This window comes from Haliotis cracherodii, unplaced genomic scaffold, assembly GCF_022045235.1.
Source record: "Haliotis cracherodii isolate W230 unplaced genomic scaffold, xgHalCrac1.p SCAF_8, whole genome shotgun sequence".
Lineage (NCBI taxonomy): Eukaryota > Metazoa > Mollusca > Gastropoda > Lepetellida > Haliotidae > Haliotis > Haliotis cracherodii.
In genome coordinates this window covers 14,093,950-14,114,484 of record NW_027266341.1, presented here as the reverse complement: position 1 = coordinate 14,114,484, position 20,535 = coordinate 14,093,950, and the positions used below count along the sequence as shown (strand labels likewise).

Here is a 20,535-nt window from a genome sequence, read left to right as displayed (position 1 = left end):
GATTCACTATATAGCGCCGAAACATCTGACACACACAGATTCACTATATAGCGCCGAAACATCTGACACACACAGATTCACTATATAGCGCCGAAACATCTGACACACTGATTCACTATATAGCGCCGAAACATCTGACACACACAGATTCACTATATAGCGCCGAAACATCTGACACACACTGATTCACTATATAGCGCCGAAACATCCCACATATTAAGTCTTTGAATGACATTTAGAAGTGATACACATAAGGAAGAGAAGTTATGGCTGTCAACTTCTTTATTGTTCTATGCTTCATAGCATTTATTCACGTGATGAAGGGTGAAGTATATTCTCAGAAACGTTGGATTCCTCATAATAAAGAAGTTGACATCCATAGAATATCCTCCCTATCTTACATATTGATTCAATATGTATTGCCGAAGAATCCAACATATTGATTTAATATTTAGCACCGAAATATCTCACATTGTCTCAATATATAGAGGCGATATATCTAACGCATTGATTTAATGTATATTGCAGAAGAATACAACACATTGGTTCCTTCTTTTGCGCTGAAAGATCTAACACAATGATTCAAGATATAGCACAGAAGAAATCTAATACATCGATTAATTGACTTATCGCTCTACTGTCTCCGAATTCTTGTATGTCAGCTCTGATCTTGCTGTCATTTACCAATGAAGCGATCACCGCAAGATTCCACGCACGTATTTTCCACAGCCACAGGGTATAAAAAACATGAACACAAACATACCGTGCAATGAGAGCAGGCAGTGAGGACATGGCATAATTCATGAACATGGTATATTCTGGTACATGTTTATCTTCAATACCTCCTGTATCAGGTTTCCAGGTTCCTGGGACTGCTATAGGGGGTTCAGGGGGCACACTTGTCTAAGACGCTGTAATACCATGATGTCATGAGTTGCGTCCCTTAGACATGCCAGAAACAGGGTCGTAGGTTCGAATCCCGGTTCGTTGTGATTACGTTTCTGTTTGTCAGCATCATATCCATGCACGTTCTCAGACCTGCATTACTTCGGGCGTTCCCTCACTCAATATGCACCTACATGATAACAAGAGTTGTAACAACAAACAAACAACATCATTCCATTTTCTTTCCAAAATCTTGGAAAGAGGAATATACTGAATATCTTTCAAGTGAACATAAATAAAAGCAACAAAACCCTTTCATAATAAGATGAAATATCAGCTTCAATCAGAGTCCATATTCCGACCATATCATAAGCATATGTTTATGAACCACTATCAAACAGTAATGGTACCAGATCTTCGCGAAAAGGTACGCGTATCCTGCCCTTCCAGTGGCATTCATCATAAACACACGCAAAGGCAAGGGAACTATTCACCTGAACAAACACTGGAACATATGGTTCCAGTCAAATTAGGGACTTGCATCGAACATAAATTCTGGCCTAGGATGCGTCAAATTTGGAAATGTCCTCCACATGTCTAACATAAACGTTTTTCCAAAGACCTTGAATTCTGTTACCCTGATCCCCCGGCTTTTGAGCAAGAGTTGGAGCTGGAGCTGCTGGAATATTACTCCACACAACAAATTGAAATGTTCAAAGAGGACAGAGAACAAACAACGCTTTCGCTGAAAGAAATACATTTGATAAAGGATAAGAAGTGATAGACACACACCTTAGTACAACGCCTTATCATTCTTCATACTTCCAATTTACTGATATCCCAATGTTTAGAACATGACTCAAGTTCACCCCAGGTATCGCATGTACACACTGTACTGGTACGTCACCGACAAGCCCCCAACCCAACACTCACCCTCCTATTGTCAGGCCCGTCGGGGACATTAATGTTGGTTTTTGATTGCACGGAGAACTGTTGATGGTGGAGGAAGCAAAGCGAAGGAGGGGGCGGTACACCTATGTCTCTGATGGACCATTGCTTTGAAGATTAATGGAATCGTTGCTAAGGAAACCAACAAGCCTTTTGAAGACTATGTTCCATGGGTGATACCAACTCTATTAGTTATCCTATGAAGGCTTTTGTAATTATCATATTCCATTTACGTAAAACATGTGTTAAATAAAATTACACCTTAATGACGGAACGTAATGTGGTAGATGCGATATGAACTATATGAACATATTTTGTACAAACTAATTGATAAAATACATACTAATATATATGATAGAAGAAAAGTAATTTCTTTTAAAAAATGGTCTGATCCTAAGTCTCCATCATGTCCCTGTCTCTTTCTAAGTTACTCAATAATGGTAATACATGTTCAGGGTGTATCTTGAATACGTGTATAACGTCAACTCCAGAGAATAACCATTCTCGATTATCTATCGAAACAGATTCCACTTGGCATAGAAGGCCAAATAGTAGTGAAAATTATATGTCAATGAATGAATCACACAATTTGTAAAAATTAGTGTTTTTTTGTCCTACTTCGTGCAGCATTCCTTTCTCCAATACATGGCTTTGTTACCTATTAAACCGGTTTACGAATAATGATTGGTAATCAACCGTTAGATATGTGAATGATTTGCAAAATACCTCTCGTTTCAATTAACATTAGACGTATTTATCAGTGATTACTAGTGGTGCAGATGGTAGGTTCACGACTCGCGGTCCTCAGAACACTTCTAACACGAACAGCTAATGCATTTGTGTTTAATATAAATATCATGATTGCAGTAGACGCCTGGTCGTTGTTCAGTCCGAACCGTTTACGTGATAGTAAGTTGGAAAAAAGTTTTATTATATTTGTCTTGTTTCGTTATTTTAACTAATATTTTTAGAAGCAGCTTGTCCGTTTTATGAATAATATATACATTTTCCATCATGCTATTCCCCCTCGTCCTATTTTTACCAACAAAAACATTATTATCGCTACAGAAAGCTACATATTAGCAAGTCCCGTGTAAACAGTGGTTGTTACCTATCACCTGGGGAAATAAAAGTGAGAAAACCATTCCATATTCATAAGATATCTCTGCTAAAAGCCGAGTTCATTATATGATACCGACAACTATCTTGAGCATGTATTTACGAATCTCTATCAAATGGTGCTTAAATCGGAGTCCATTTGGCGATTCCGACTGTAAGCATATGTTTATGTATCAATATCAAACAGTGATGGTATCAGATGTCCGCGAAAAGGTGAGCGTATCCTGATCCACCGGTAGCACCCGTCACAAACACATGCAAAGGCAAGTCAATTGCTTACCTGAGAAATAATACGGCAATCTACGGTAAAAGTCAAAATAGGGAATTACGTCAGACTTCATTTTTGTCACTAATGTTGATGCCACAAATTTGGAAATTTCCTCAACATGTCTACCAAAAAACGTTTTTAAAGCTTTACACAGGTCTTGAATGTCGTCACCTTGTTCAAACAGTTTCTGAGCAAGAGTCCAAGTTAAAGAAGGTGAATTTGTCTCTTAAATCCGCCATCAGAGATTGTTTTGTTTGTTTCAGGAATGATAGTTCTCTAGAGTGAGCGGTCGGAAAGGAATACGTCCAAGATGGCAGGAGGCGTGGTCTTATCTCACCTGGTCATAGGTTTCATCGTGCATGGAGCGTCCGCAGACATGCTCAATATAGGTAGGTAACATCAGCTGCTTGTATACCCAAAAGAAGAACCGTCAACGAAGGACGTTTGGTATGTGGTAGTCATGTCTTTGGGTTGAAGTGATGAAAGATGACAGAAGAACCATGCTGTCAGAAGAATAGGTGTATGTAGCATTTGTAGCAGGGTATGTGTGTAAAACTCGACAAAGGACACATATCTGTGTGGTCGCAGCTACAATGACGAAATCTGTTTCAAGCTTTAAATCGTGAACATGAAGCTAAACATCTTAGCGTCATGCGAAGTACGAGAAACATTCGAGATGTGTCTATGTATCTGTTCATGTACACGACTGGCTTAATGGTATTGTCTTCCGTGCCAAGATCGTTAGGTTGCACAATACATACACATTCTATTTTCAGGTTTACAGGCATTTTCATAGAGATATATCATCATATATTCCTATCATTCATCAATGTAACTTGTATTTACCAACTGCGCAGATATTAACTGCCGAGCAAAAGAAAGAATACAACCATGTTTGATGGTTGCAAAAAATGAAACAAACAAAAATGGTTATTCGATGGTGATGTATTTGATACGGGTATCATTGGCGATATAACATGCATCATGACAATGAATCTCACCACACAGATGACCCCAGTAACGGTGTTCGTCAAATCCAGCTGCCCGGCACTTTATATCTGCTGTCAAGCATTAAATATCGTACGACTGACTGACTGAGTATGGTTTTACGCCGCTTTTAGCAATATTCAAGCAATATCACGGCGGCGGACACCAGAAATGGGCTTCACACATTGTACCCATGTCGGGAATCGAACCCGGGTCTTCGGCGTGACGAGCGAACGCTTTAACAACTAGGCTACCCGACCGCCCCTAAATATAATACGAGGAAAAAAAGTTTCATTAGACCATGCCCACAGCAATCTACAAATTTAATACATTTTCTATTACGCAGATACGATTTTCATGTTAATATCGATGTTTATAAACCGACGTGATCTTATCTACAATTGTCAATTTAATCAAAGCTACCTCAATAATTCAACCACGCTCTCGTCATGAAACGCACAGGCTAAATCTATGGAACATGCTGATGGCGATTAGTATCGAATTACCAAGCTGTTCGTGGTTTAATTCGGTGTAATTTCAAACTTTACAAATAGCTACTTTAATGTCGTTTCATAGCTCACAGCAACGCTGGAGGGATGTGTTTAGTCACGTTGAAAACATCTGTCACGTTGGTCATACGGATTATGTCAATAGTTACGCAATCCAAGAGTATTGTCTGGGATCGAAAATCAATTTTTTTCAAGTTTGCACTTCACGCAGCAACACAATATTATTGGCATATTTTTCAATTTCGAGACCCGGTGATAAAGTTTAAATAAAAGAGCGGGGTAATTATCCGGACATGAATACAGTCACCGGTTGCCGGCATGCGTATTACTGGAATGCCGGGAGGCAATGTATTTACTATACCGTGTTCTCCATTTGCACACATACATGCAATACCATTTGGCACAAAGACAATTATGGAACGTCGAACAAATCAAACAACGCTGAATAACACTTAGGCCATGTACATTGATCGCCCTAGATTGTGATAAGAGCTATTCAACAGAGTGTCAATGTTCTATGAAATAGCTACATGTATAACAAAATGTACGATTTCAACATGTATATATTCACTGGTATCTTTGTACTGCGATCATCCCCCTATTATAAATATCAGACATTTACTAACGTCTACAAAACTTCAAGTATGAAGTACATTCACCAAAAGACATTTTGATAGTTCAAAAGAAATGGTTTTAAGCTAACTCCATGTATCTTCTAGACTTCATGAGTTGAACTTGTTAGAACACTTCGAGTATAGATAAGCTGTTTGGAACGGGTAACCGTACTACACCTCTTTAACCGCCATCATTAAGTGGAGATCAGAGGAGGATGTACACGCTAACCATACATCTTTATCAGAAGCTAACAGGCCCAGAAAATTCCTCAGTGTTCTTCCGTGTTTGTTTGTTTGTTTCGTATTAAATTGTCTTATTTAGTCAACTTATTGTAAAATTTATTGCGTCTATGAACGACATATTGTCACTCACAGCACCTTAAATATCCCTGTAGCAACATACTACTACAGCCTGTATTAAATGAACGACTATGAACGCTATTTTGTATCTTGTCCAACCGGGAGAAAAAGAATCATTTTAAGAAATTTAGTCTTAGCGCGTTAGATCCTGACGTTGACTTAAAGTTCTTAATTTGTAGAAGGTGACCAGTTCTTTCTATCCGTTATCAACCAGCAATGTCGTTATGTTTCAGTAAGTTAAGTTCTTCACACAGGTAGAATGATGGTAATGTGGGACTTATGTAGTATGTCATGAAACAACGTACTGGCAGATCAGTGGTCTGGTAATGTCAGTTCCTCTAGAGCCAGCAGGAGAGTGAGAACGCATATAACTGTTGCGCAGCTACCGCAGTTGTCAATGACACTAAACCTGACAATGTCATAATTTCTGTTCTTACTCATCGTCTATGGTAATAGACAGGTTGCGACCGTGTCACTTCAACGACTTGACACAGTTGTGATGCATTTTCAGATCGTTGTGATACTAGCTGGCACATATTTTGCAATTTGACACCGCTATGATACGATTGGACGCATTGTATATACTTGTGAACACAATATGACATCGATATAATACGATCTAACACCGTTATGATACAATGTGACACTGTGAAGATACGATTTGACACCGTTATGATACAATTTATCACCGTTATGATACAATCTGAAACCGTATGATACAATTTGAAACCGTATGGAACGACCTGACACGATTTAACACCGTTATGATACGGTTTAACACCGTTATGACACGATCTGACACCGTTATGATACGGTTAAACGCCGTTATGACACGATTTGACGCCGTTATGACACCGTTATGATACGGTTTAACACCGTCCGTTGTGATACAATTTATCACCGTTATGATACAATTTGAAACCGTATGAAACGATCTGACACCGTTATGATACGATTTAACACCGTTATGACACGATTTGAAACCGTATGAAACAATCTGACACCGTTATGACACGATTTAACACCGTTATGACACGATTTGAAACCGTATGAAACAATCTGACACCGTTATGATACAATTGGCACTGTTGTGTTCCGATTTGACACATACTCTAACAATACTAGACGATCGAAACGGCATTAGACCCATCTCTCTATCTCCCTCACTCCCGTGTCCGTGGGTGATTGAGATCTAGCAGCGGCAGGTCAGTGGTGATGATGTAGAGATTACCTCCCCATGAACCACCCAATTGAGCTTGCCGTGGCGCGAAGAGGGCAGTTGCCATACCTCGGTGTAACTCAGCCGTTTAATCATCATCTTAGGAGAGATAAACCATGAAGTTTCGAGAGCAGGTCATTGACCTTTTGCTCCATGTAGTTCGTTTTATGGTGTATGGTGTAACAAACCTCGTTATATGGTGTATTCTGTAACAAGCCTCGTTATATGGTGTATGGTGTAATGCCTTGTGTTGCGTCTTCTGGCATCTTGTAAGGCTGGACGAGTGTTCTGGCAATGTGAGGGCTGTGTTCACCTTAGATACGTGTGGCAAACACTCACGTGATGGAGTGGGTGCAAATGACTGATGTCGACTGTGTGAAGATAACTGACGTAGAGATACAGGTAACGAGCCTGCGGAATTCAGGGGTCCAATGTCTCCTTTCACGAAATGATTTTTGTCAACAAAACTATTTTGGGGAGTAAACAACAACGGTTGAACTCTATAAACATTCAATTTACTTTTTAAATTCAGAAATGTTCGCTGGACACGCTGGTTTGTTCCTCTTTTTAAATATTTAGGAATATATATCTTTAAAAAGTTTAAAAAATGGCCGAAAAATATTCCACCTCTATAACAAACTCCCAGTCGTAGTCGTGACTACCAGACCTGATGGCGTGGTGACCATTATGACCACTATACACCGCAACACCGCATGGTCAATCTATTGTTGGGACGACGTTACATAAAACCGACTGACATCATAAAAAAATGGATGACATCTATAATCATGTGCGACAATGCGACAATGACCTCACGCTGTTTCGCACCTCAATGGAACAATTGGCATTAATTACTCAGTATCAATAGGCAATCGGCCATAAGCAGAATTTAGAATGCTCAGTGAGAACTACTGAACATAATTGCACCGATATCGTTGCCTTACAGGTCACTTGTCCCTACATACATTGTATAATATATTTATTAATATGTACATATGTATATTTACTCGATAATGTTGGTAATTAGCAGTTCATATTAATGTACAGTGATACTGTCTCAGCTTGTTGCAATGAATAATTAACTATTCCTGACGGATTATGTAATAACTAGCTGTTGCAGTTCAGCAAGAGAGAGGTTATGTATGAACTTATCAACCATTCTCCAAAACGGATGTTTTCCTGATGTAGTGGGTATTTTGTTTTACTCACTGTCCCTGAATACATTATTGTATATTTGTTATAACACACCACTTTTACCCTTTCCTATCAACCGATTTGCCTTCGAGGAAAATCGTCCTGACATTTCACATCCTGTACGCTTATCGTGAATATCTTTATGTCCCATCCCTTACAAACGCCCATGCGCTACCTCATAACAGTACTAGTGTAATATAAGAAAGGAGTTGCCATGCAACAGGTCAGAGACATATTGCGCACATATTCTGTGGAATGGTCAGACAAAGACTTTCAGGATGTTTGCAGTGTACGCTCGAGATAATGATTCATGTATTTGAAAACCGCGTTTTGCATTTACCGACGTCGCAAAGTATTAAATGTTATCATTGAATTACATTGTTATATTGGATTGGTCGCATACTGCGTTAATTCAAGAAGGTTTTAGTGTTGCGTGATCAGACATGTTTATATCCTATCCAGTGCATTTCAAGGGTTGGTTGGGTTTGAAGAGATTTGCAAGTTCCTGAAGCATCAAACGGAGCATAATTCAACAACAGCTCCAAGAGGAAATCAGTCTAGGTTTAGACGTCGAATTGAGTGTTTAACTGATAAATGTCTCTGATATTTGGATGACAATTACATGTTTGATATGCATCATACCATTTCGGTTAGCATAAAAAGTGAATTTCGAATGACGTGAAACGAACTTGCGAAGACTGCCAATTTGTCCAAGGCTTGTTTCCTTGCAGGGTTATCATAAAACCAGCAATCACCAGTGACTCGCCTGGTATTAATCCGAAAGTTATTGCTGCAGTGATTGTGTCTGGCATTGTACGTTCATCTTGCTTCCATGACGTCATCGTTTGATTGAAATAACAACATCCCCAACCATCCTGTCTTTGGTACCACGCGGAACTGTGCGCTTGTTTTCTTGACCTCAATGTGGCAAGTCGTTGCCGGGTAATACTGAAATGTGGGTGGGAATTCGATAAAACGAAAACGGATTGAGTGAAGTGATCTCGTCAGGTGCAATGCTCATCAGGAAAGGTACTTTTACCTGAAACATATGTGCGGTAGCTCTCCGATATTCCTTCTTTATACTAACATTCTGCCTTGTATACCACATCAGATCATGATAAGATACTTGTGTTCCATATATACTGATATATACTGATCAGAAAAAGGTAGGCATCATGAATATTTGGGGGATGTTTTTTGTAGTGATACCTGAACACACAATTTCATTAAAAAAATATCCCCAAAAGTATTCATGATCCCTAATATTTTTTATTCAGTATATATTAATTGTAGGCGTACGACAGGCTCTTGGGGTGATATTGGCCACACGTGGTAAATATATTGGTAGTCTCTGTATTATAGCCAACAGGAACGTGTTACATGCTTTGGCGAATGCAGGAAATCAATGGAGACAAAACTATAATGAAAGTGCAGAAAGTGTTAACAGTATGTCGAAGTAAGACAGACTTTGTAAATACACTGCCGGGCAAAAGACAGTATACACCCATGAGATGGTGGCTAAAAAGGAAACAAACAAGAAATGTTTATTCAATTGTGATCTATGAGGTGGGGGGGTTGGGGTGTCATTCTTAAAGTGTATACTTTGTTTTGACCGGCAGATTAAATTAGACAATTAGATTAGCTCTGATTGATTAGCTACGAACGAACGAAGGAAGGAACGAAAGAACGAACGAACGAGTGAGCGGGCGGACGGACGGACGGGTCATTACAATCAGAGTGAGTGAGTGAGTATGGTTTTACGCCGCTTTTAGCAATATTCCAGCAATATCACGACGGGGAACACAAGAAATGGGCTTCACACATTGTACCCATGTCGGGAATCGAACCCGGGTCTTCGGCGTGACGAGCGAACGCTTTAACCACTAGGCTACCCGACCGCCCCCATTACAATCAGATGTATATGTGAGTGAGTGAGTTGGGTAACGCCGCTTTTAACAGTATTCCAGTGATATCGCGGCGTGTCAGCTTAATATGGGAGGGGTGGTCGGGTAGCCTAGAAGACATGGGTACAATGTGTGAAGCCCATTTCTGGTGTTCCCCGCTGTGATATTGCTGGAATATTGCTCAAAAGCGGCGTAAAACCATACTCACTCACTAATGAGGAAAGCCCGAAGTTATGCAGGCAGGTCTCAGACGTTTACCACTTCGGTGAAACCCACGGGCATGGGTATGGTGCTGACAAACCTAGATTTAATTCGGGGCAAACCGGGATTCTAACCCACATACTTAGGTTTCTGACGCGCCCAAGGGACAAAACTCTGCACAGCGAATCGCGGCGCCTTAGACGACTGGACCATATACAGTAGAACTTAGAGTCTCAGTATTTCTGTTTCCTTGCACGTTCTGACAGAAAAAAAATATCAGTCTCCATAATAACTAAGATATTATTGGAAATTTGTTTACGTCAGCAAATATTCTGAAAAATGTAATGGCAAAAGTATCCTCAGTTATTCCTTAGACGACTGGGCCGCCCGTGCCCCAAGATGTATATGTCTTCATACCGGATGTGAACGAGAGAAGTTATCGGTAGACGAAGCAACCTCCCTGACCTGATAACCTGATGCTTGTCATTAGTTCCATTCCCTGGGGCAAATGAGAAAAACAAACCATAGTAAAATTACATTTTATTGGCTGGAGGGGTGAAACAGGAACCCCATGCTATAATATGTCAGTCTGAACACGTAGGCTGAAACACAATTGTCATGAACTGATATCCACGCAAATACACGTATTGTGGGCTTGGATGGGCATGCACATATTGACTGAGAAAACATCCTTCCGCAAAGCGCATGGTATGCCTACTTGAACTGAATCGCCGTTGAAGGAATGTTTACAGACGGGTAGAAATAGTTAAGAATTATGACCATCAGATCGTGGTGTAAATTGAGAAACTGTTTAAATGAATCAGTTATCATCATATAACGTTAGAAATTGTATGAATAAAAATAAAATTAGCATGGCAATTGACTCTATATAATCTTAGAATTGTGTGAATATAATATAATGATAATGACAAATGACTCTTGATAAAATTTTAGAAATTGGATAAATAAAAATATGTATATATCATGGCAATTGACTCAAGATATTACCTTACAAATTGTCTGAACAAATAATTATCATAGCAGTTAACTCAAGATATAACCTTACAAACTTGTGAATACAAACATATCATGGCAACTAACTGGCAACATGGCAACAATATGACCAGAGAAACTGTTAAACGAATCACCTAACATGTCATACCGATATTGATGTAGCTGCCATACTAAAACGGTCATCGGTATGATTACATCTAATTTTCAAAAAAGCACTTCTGAGATACCACATGAACCATAAAACGTGATGTTCATATATGTTCAGGTGTGCTGCCATCATGGCGGGAAGTGGTGGCCAACTCATCTCGCGGTGTTACCAACGTCATCAACTACAACATCACCAATCTGAGGTTTTACGACATCTACGGCAATGAGGGTCAGAGCACCTACACACGGATGGTAGACGGTAGGCTGTCCTGCTGATAAGCATTTCACACAGACCAAAACTAAGGGACCAATAGTTTTTTGTTTGTTTTCGTGGGAGGAGAGTTTTCGTTCACAGTAGTTTTCTCTGAAAGGAGGAAAAAAAATAACTTTACATTATTTCTAAGAACACTCAAAATGCCCAGAGATATTTTTATCATAAAAATCTGTGTTGCAACGGTTACCACCTGGTAACATCACTATTTGATAGAGATTCATAAACACGTGATGTAGTCACCTGGTATCATCACTATTTGATAGAGATTCATAAACACGTGCCAATGATGTAGTCACCTGGTATCATCACTATTTGATAGAGATTCATAAACACGTGCGTGTGATGTAGTCACCTGGTATCATCACTATTTGATAGAGATTCATAAACACGTGCTTATGATGTAGTCACCTGGTATCATCACTATTTGATAGAGATTCATAAACATGTGCTTATGATGTAGTCACCTGGTATCATCACTATTTAATAGAGATTCATAAACACGTGCTTATGATGGACTCACCTGGTATCATCACTATTTGATAGAGATTCATAAACACGTGCTTATGATGTAGTCAGAATCGTACAATCGACTCTGCTTTTAGAAGAGGTTTCTTATGATATAGGATTTGTGTTATTAAGAATATCAAATTTTTTATGAAACCCGAACTGTAAACCTATCTTCCTTTGTCTGAAATGAAATTGATGAATACATTCACCATTTTGAAAGATCACACTATTATGTTTGCTATATGAATATCATTGTTCAAATTACTATTAATCGTTGTGGTGATATAATTATAAGTAAAAAGTTCCAACTATTTCAGTTCATCGAAAAATACAACACTTGTCCATCGACGCCATTATCGGCCCCTATGACAACGGCGTTGCCTTGGCAGCGGAGGAACAGAAGATTCCTTACCTTGCCACGTCTCCTGTAACCAAGGATTCGCTGAAATACACTGTCCAGCTCATACCGGAACTAGAGGACTTCTGTCAGGCCTTGCTAGAATTTGCACAAAAACAGAACTGGAAAAAAATAAGTGTCTTCTATGATGATGATAAAGGTGGGTAATGAATATGGTCATGATCATCGATTAAATGCATACATTACGGTGGGCACAAGAAATGGGATTTATAAAATGTACCCATGTGAGGATTTGAACCCTGGCCTTCGGGTCGACAAGCGAACACTTTAACCACTGGGCTACCCCGCCGCCCATTAAGTTAATGGCTTTAATCTACGAAGCAACAAACATACACTGATTATCAATCCGTGGGGGAAAGTTGGGGTGGGTTGGGGGACCACAAAAACGTCTTCTCAGATCTATACGCCCGCTCTGATATGGAGATGTGTGACCACATGTGTGAGTATGGTTCTACGCCGCTAACGGTGTTATTGATGTGGTCATCTGTCATCAGTCGATCTGAGTAAGTGAGCTAGTGAGTTTATTCAAGCAATATCACGGCGGGGACATGCACATGTACATATACGTCCTACATTGCAAACATCGAACCTGGGTTTCATGTTGACGAGCGAACGCTTTAACCACTGGCCCATCCCATCACCATGGTCGATACCGTAAGTTCGTATATCAGTATCTCTATTTTCGCCTTTATTACTAAATCATTGAATTTTTGTTTGTTTTTTATTTAACTCCTGGTACAGGTTTGGCGGTTCTGGAACGACTGATGACAAACCACTCTCTGTCGGTCAAGGCATGGCGACTCCCAGACCAAGGAAAGCGGAATAAAACTCGTGACACGCACCTTATCATGAGGAATAAAGCAAGAGAGGCCCTGGTACAGATGCGGAAGGTCCTGGTAGAACACTCCATAGTCATATGCGGTAGACTCTACACAGAGTTTCTGCTCGGAGAGGTAGATCTTCATGCTTTTTTCTCAGTTTAACACTTACTTTAGCACTGGCTACCGCATCTCCAGCACTGTGGGGAAAGAGTGTATTCCCAGCCAGTATATGCTAGCCGCAAGAGGCGATTACATGGATCAGGTGGTCACGCCAGCTGACCTTGTACCACGACGGCGCTCACGATATCAACCACAGATTTGGCTCAGACTTTTGACAGATCGCTGTCATTAAGCTTGAGCATTGCTCACTGCGGCGTTCAGCAACATCCACTCACTAATCTCAAATAATTTGAAAGAGTTTGGGTTAAAACCGTGACCATAGATTTGCGAGTAATGATATTTGCTTGAAGAGCGACAACGAACCCTCTCTCTGTGATAAAGGAAACGGCTTCTATACATCGTTGCCTTAACTCTACGAATATGTTTGTTTATTATCATTCATTAAACACATACGACTCCTTTATACACTCTTATCTCGACACTCGAGTTATCTAAAAGGTTTTTAAGATCGCGATACCAACACCGTGGTGTGAAATCGACGGGAGGTTTCTTTTGAACAGTAGTGCATACATTATTAAGGTTTTACCCAAAGCAGAAATAGGTAACTGTGTCACTAGAACCAACCTGGTTGGAATAGTCTTTATCTTGAGCTAATAATCCCTTTCTGGAACTAACCACATCAAAGTCGATCTGTGAATGAAGTATAGGAGGAGTGTTGAGCACAGCGCGTATTGGAATACTATCAACCAGTTAGCTTCTAACCTAAATACAAGATGGGCGATTATAGACTTTCCCTGACACACAGAAAGGACTGTTTTCATGCTTGTTAAATCCCCAGTCGTGAAGACGGTGAGCCCTTTGTAAATGGCCCGAGATCAAATAGCACTGATAGTCACGAGGAAAGACTAAGACTGCTCTTAAACAAAGTCCATATATTTCCCCTCGTTGTGTGGACAACCTCGGAAATAACATGTTCTGGATTCACGCACTTCAAGTTTTTAAACATTATTTAATAAACGTTTTCCAACGTAAACCAGACCCAGTGATTTATTGTGTGGCAGGATTCCATGTTGACTCAATTCCAACTTTTTATCAAAAGAAAAGAATATTTTTTTAAATAATTCAAAAGATTAAAACCTTCTTCTGTGGCTGTAGTTTATCGAAAAGATATAGCTGAAGAATCTGCTTGCTTTCACACAGATATTCCCGATATCTTCAGCACGCAAGGAGCTGACTGATACCGACCGCCATTGCCTGTTTCTTCTCAAAGAACGATTCTCTGGAATATTCCAATGCATATCTTATCAATGGCGTACTTTAGAAACGCCTTTATTTTCACTTACAGTATCTAGACATACCCATTGCAATACATCGGATATACACTGAACCCTCGATAATCCGGACCCGTATTCCGGGAAGCCTGTAGTCCTGAAGATTATTATAGAAATGTTTACATACAGTTTATATCCACGGTTCATCAATCTGGACATTTATAAATCCGGACGAATCCACTGGCAACAGTAGCATCTGGTTTCACTGTAGGTGTATTATTTAAGGTTAGGAACGTCCTTTGAACAGCATGTATCAATTTTCCAATTACCACATTCAGATGGAAATGTGTCACACTTGGCTCTAGATGATTGCCCCCATGCTGCGTTGAGTTTATATTACCACCCAGAAACAATCGAATCTACACTACATATATGCAAACAGTGTGAACTGAATGAAAAACCTCGCGATATAACCAGTTCCATAATCGTAAAAAATAACACTCCGTTACACGATTCCGAAAAATATATGTCCATAAGTATTGTCAACCTTACACACAGGCGCCATAGTATAGGGGTGTCAATAATTATTACCATAGAATTATCATGAATTTCTTAATCACTATCAATAAGTGATGATAACAGGTGTTCGCGAAAAAGTGAGCGTATCCTGCTCCACATGTGGCACCCGTCACCAATACATGCACGGGCATGTCAATTAAATACAGATGAAAGAAAATGTAAAAATGCCACCAAAATTGAAGTTCACCTCGAGTTGTGCCCTCATCTACACAGTACAAGGTTATGCATCCCTATTGTAATGCTATGTTTCATACACTCAATCGATTTGAGTCGGCATCTTTGTCTGGCCTCATCAGTCAGAATGAATCGTGGTCGACTTTGGGACCCCGGCCCGTCTTTATTTAAGTCAGTCAATGTGTCTACTCTGACGGAAAGTTTATCGAATCTATTCCGGTGCTATGAAAATCAAGAAATTATCACATAAAAATGTCTTATAAGGACTTGGCTTTCAGACGTGTGCTATTTTACCGACGCTGGATCGTGTAATTCGTATTTAAATAAAACCATCTTCCACTTTCTCTACTCGTGTAGAAATTATTATTGTGATGTAAGAGGACGAGACATGAATGATTTAGGTCATTAGGTCAGAGCAGCGATTCAGAGTTCGGCCTGAATTTCTGGACCAAGACTAACACTCGGTGTTATTTGTTAGTTTGCTTTTTGTTGTTTAAAAACCGCACTCCAGCTCCAGCACCAGCTATATGACGGCTGTCTGTAAATAACTAAGTGTGTACCAGACAATCCAATGATTGATGTCATGAGTATCGATCTACGGGGATACGATCAACCACACAGCGAGTCTGACCACCCGATCCCGTCAGTCGCCCAGCATGGGTTACCAAAGATCAGTTACAACCCAGATCTTCAGGGGCGAACATTGTTTGATAATTGTATTTTCATATGTAACAGAAAGCAGCCCAAAGAATCGCTTCATTTTCTAACACTGAAGAAATCTAGAGTTGCCAAAGTACTATATATTTGAATTGGCTCACCTTGAGTAAACTCCAGCAATAGGGAGGTAAATAATGTCCTGACAAGGGAGAAAGAAAGAAAGAACTGGACTTAATCCCAATGTATTTGAACATCTTTGATCAGTCTTTAGCTAAACTGGGTTCCCATCATAATGTTAAGCTGTAGTATCCCAGCTGAAGTAAACAATTCATATCATTGCAGGTAATTTGGCCCGAGTTATCGTTGTGAAATGCTGAGAACCTCCGCATCTATAACTACTAAATGAGTTATTACACCTAAAATACCCCATCCTGCTCAGTCACTATCACTGGATTGACACTTCAGCACATGAGTTAATATACATGGAACTACAGGACATTTTACTTGATATAATAGATGGTGCGTCGTTTAACAGTCTGCGCTCTCAGTGCTTGATCCCAGTTTAGTGACCACCAAATTCATTACATATCAATCATCAAGTTCTTTTCAAGTAATTACCCCAATAGTGACAGTAATTATCATTTGTACTGTAAAAATATAATTACAATGAACAATGAGTACGTGAGCATGTCACTTAACTCAAATCTTAAATACGTAATGACGGAGTACGATGTTGTTTATATGCGTTTATTAACATAATAGAATAATAAGGTGTCTTTAAGTGATGTAATTATTACCTTAATTCCTTGCACTTTGAGCTCTCCCTCATTTATATGACCTGTTCCGCTGTGATAATGATCTTCAACATGCTTATTTCCCAGGCACGCAACCTTGCCATGCTATCAACGCCTCCGTATGAATGGGGCTTCTACGATCCGGTACGTATATCTGCGCCTGTCACTTCTGAGAGAGTGAGTGAGTGGGATTTAACGCCGTTTATAATTTCAGATATATCACGACGTGTCAGCTTGATGTGGGAGAAAAGCCCGAAGTGATGCAAGCCTTAGACGTTTACTATGGTGGTTTAACGCACGAGCCTGGTGCTGACAAACCTAGAAATCTGAGATTTGAACCTAGTATCAGAGGTTTCTGGTACACCTAAGGCATGCAACTCTGAATAGCGAATTGCAGCACTTTAGACCACCGGGCCACCAGTGTCTCCTTCTGAGTTTTGCCAGTCATATATGGCGTTGCCCATTTTGCGACGTACTTTTCATTCGTTTAATAAACACAGCTGCAACTTACAATATGTCCGAAATAAACAAAGTTACGACGATAGAAGTGACTATCATTATATCCTGAAGGGATGTTAGTTCAATGTGTTTGACATGTGGCCATACCCGCGGATATATAGAGATAAATACACAAGTATCTGTCAGATACCATTTATTGAAAGCGAGTTAGATACTCTTTGAAACAATGAGCGTGAGACAAATGGGAACTGACAGGCATAGAATCGATGTATTTTGTCGATTCTCATGATCGCAGGGGCGCAATAATACATAACACAACGGTCATGAGTGACGTCATAACAAATGTTTCACCTCAAAGAAATTACCAAAAATGTACAACAGTGTTAACTTCCGTGTGACATCACTTCTGTATCCTGCCCACCTGCCCAAGATATTCGCCTTCGTTTATTCAACACCTTTATTCCGAAATTTTACCAAACGAAACCAAACGCAGAAGACAAATATTCCCTTGAAGGTACACCTCTTGGTTGTAGATGCCATAGCGCCACAATACGACAGGGTGAATAACATATCCATGACGATAAAAATAAAGAAGCTTTGAACAAACCAATAAAGTTCGTTTTAAAGATACAGACATCAGCCATGGGGATCTAAATGCTGAGCCCAATCGGTCCGAGAATCTGGAAGCCTCGGCTCTGATTTGGCTGATTAGGAAGATACTTCTCAAGGTTAAGATCTGACGACACCTCCAAAGCCGGTCGCTTCAGGTGCTATTGTGATATTGTGATATTGCCATATTGAAAGTTATTATATAATAGCTATATGACGATGACCTGTAAACATTTAACAGGACTGAAAGATCCTTTAACCTGATGGGTATTATATCAAATATATGACTCCCTGAAGAAGAAAATGTACCATTTTCCTTACCGGAGATCAGACGTGTACACACTAAAACTTTTGTGTATGCATGCGGTTTATCAGTTAATCTGGTCTTCGTGGACATGCTCATAAACTGTAGGGGACATGGGTGGCCCAGTCGTCTAAGGTGCCGCAATTCGCTGTGCAGATTTGCGTCCCCTGGGAACGACAGAAACCAGTGATGATGGGTTTGAATCCCGTTTCGCCCTGATGATTTTTCCAAGTTTGTCAGCACCATATTCGTGCTCGTGGGTTCACCAAAGTGATGAAGGTCACAAAATTAAGCTGACACGCCGCCATACTGTTGAAAGTGCCCTTAAACCCACGTCATTAGAACCCTATGTATTAGACCGCTGTGATATCTCCACTCCAAAGGACACTCGAAGGAATACGTGTATGTTCTGTGTAGTAGGTTGATAACATTTTGTATGGCATAACTGTGCTATCGTCTGATATCGGCTCACTCTTAAGGCACAAGTCCTAATCGGTAAATGTGATGTTTATGGCTTGTGTTTTAGGACCTGTTGTTGGTGTTTGAAAATGCAAGTGGAAAACACTCGGTTTTGCAGTCAGAAATGATACATTAGACCCTTACTTCTGAATCATTTGCTTCAACACAGCTTGTGTTGTCCTCCGTCTCACCTGGGGCCCTGTCTTTATTTGGGTCGTAAACTTAACGCTAAAACAGCTCCGAGAATTGAATTAGCTAAGATGCTTTTGCTCTTCCACACCTTCACGACAATCTTTGCATCAAGACATCTTCGTCAATTGGCCGCCAGTATAAATTAGAATAAGTCTGTGTTCGAAAACTAATTATTTTTACGAATTCAGGTTTCGTCAGTGGTGAGTTCCGAACACACATGAATCCCCTGGAAACACTTTCACAAGTGTGTCTTTGCTGTTTGTTTGTACCATCATGTGTATTTATTCATACCATTATATTATAAAACTATGGCGACTGAGCCAGGCTAACAGCAATGTTCTTGGGCGTCAATATTTTGTTGTGTACCCTAGGGCGACGCTCTCGGCAGCCTGTTCGAGCCTTATCGGGACATCGCCGTCAACTTTACTGTGTTCTCCTTGGTGCCTTATAACTCCACCATCAACGACATCACCCACCTCAACAGCAACAGCCACAACAACAAGAGGAAGCTGGAGTACGCCCTCGCCCATGACGCCGTTCAGCTGCTTATAGCTTCCAGCATCCAGACAAAGGACACTCTCCTGCAGAACATCAAGAGTGTGAGTCGCGTTGTCATTCGGCTGTTCCTGTAGTCCTGTGTCGATACATATTTCATATTTCACATGCGGATCCGACTCTTTACAGGTGGATATATCATTCTCAGAGTTTAACACGTTTAAATATCCCCCACAAAACCTTTACCACCAATCAACATCAGCTATTGATGACATCAACTCTTCGCGAAAAGGTGAGCGTAATATCCTGTTCCATCGATGTCCCAAACATACCCAAATATAGGGCACTTGTTCACGGAATTGGAATGCGCATGCTTCGATGGTATCTGTTAGAGGAGATAATGAATTCCAGGGATATGGAATATATGGATATATACACAGACTTCAAGAACAATAATCTTTTCAAAGGATATACATAGTTTAAGAACGATATTCAGTTCAAGGGATGTACGTAATTAAGGAACTACACACAAACTTCAAGAACAATAATCTTTTCAAAGGATATACATAGTTTAAGAACGATATTCAGTTCAAGGGATGTACATATTTCAGGAACTACACACAGACTTCAAGAACAATAATCTTTTCAAAGGATATACATAGTTTAAAAACGATATTCAGTTCAAGGGATGTACATATTTCAGGAACTACACACAGACTTCAAGAACAATAATCTTTTCAAAGGACTTACATAGTTTAAGAACGATATTCAGTTCAAGGGATGTACATACTTCAGGAACTACATACATATTTCATAAACTACATACGTATTCCAAGAACAATAATCAGTTCAAGGGATATTCATATTTCAGGAACTACATACATAGGACAGAAACTATTATCAGTTGAACTGATATACAGATTTCAAGAACGTTTGGCCTTTGCATTGTTTAAAGAACAGTCCCGGGAGTATGCATTGTTTAAGCCCAATAATCAGTTAAATGGGTATTATTTTATACTATGATATACTCAGT

The 20,535-nt window shown here is 39.8% G+C and overlaps 1 protein-coding gene across 5 annotated transcripts in view; it reads left to right on the top strand.

The window, feature by feature from the left end:
* LOC139449609 (glutamate receptor ionotropic, kainate 2-like) overlaps positions 1–20,535 on the top strand; it is an 84,290-nt gene that overhangs the window by 41,634 nt on the left and 22,121 nt on the right. For all 5 annotated transcript variants that reach the window (XR_011652185.1, XM_071231079.1, XM_071231083.1 and 2 more), the window contains exons 2-7: positions 3,484–3,609; positions 11,488–11,628; positions 12,468–12,707; positions 13,310–13,521; positions 17,072–17,128; positions 19,379–19,606. Coding sequence is in view for 4 of the 5 variants with exons in the window: in XM_071231079.1 (XP_071087180.1) it covers positions 3,531–3,609; positions 11,488–11,628; positions 12,468–12,707; positions 13,310–13,521; positions 17,072–17,128; positions 19,379–19,606 (957 nt within the window). In the remaining variant the exon portion in view is untranslated. The remainder of the gene's footprint in view (positions 1–3,483; positions 3,610–11,487; positions 11,629–12,467; positions 12,708–13,309; positions 13,522–17,071; positions 17,129–19,378; positions 19,607–20,535) is intronic.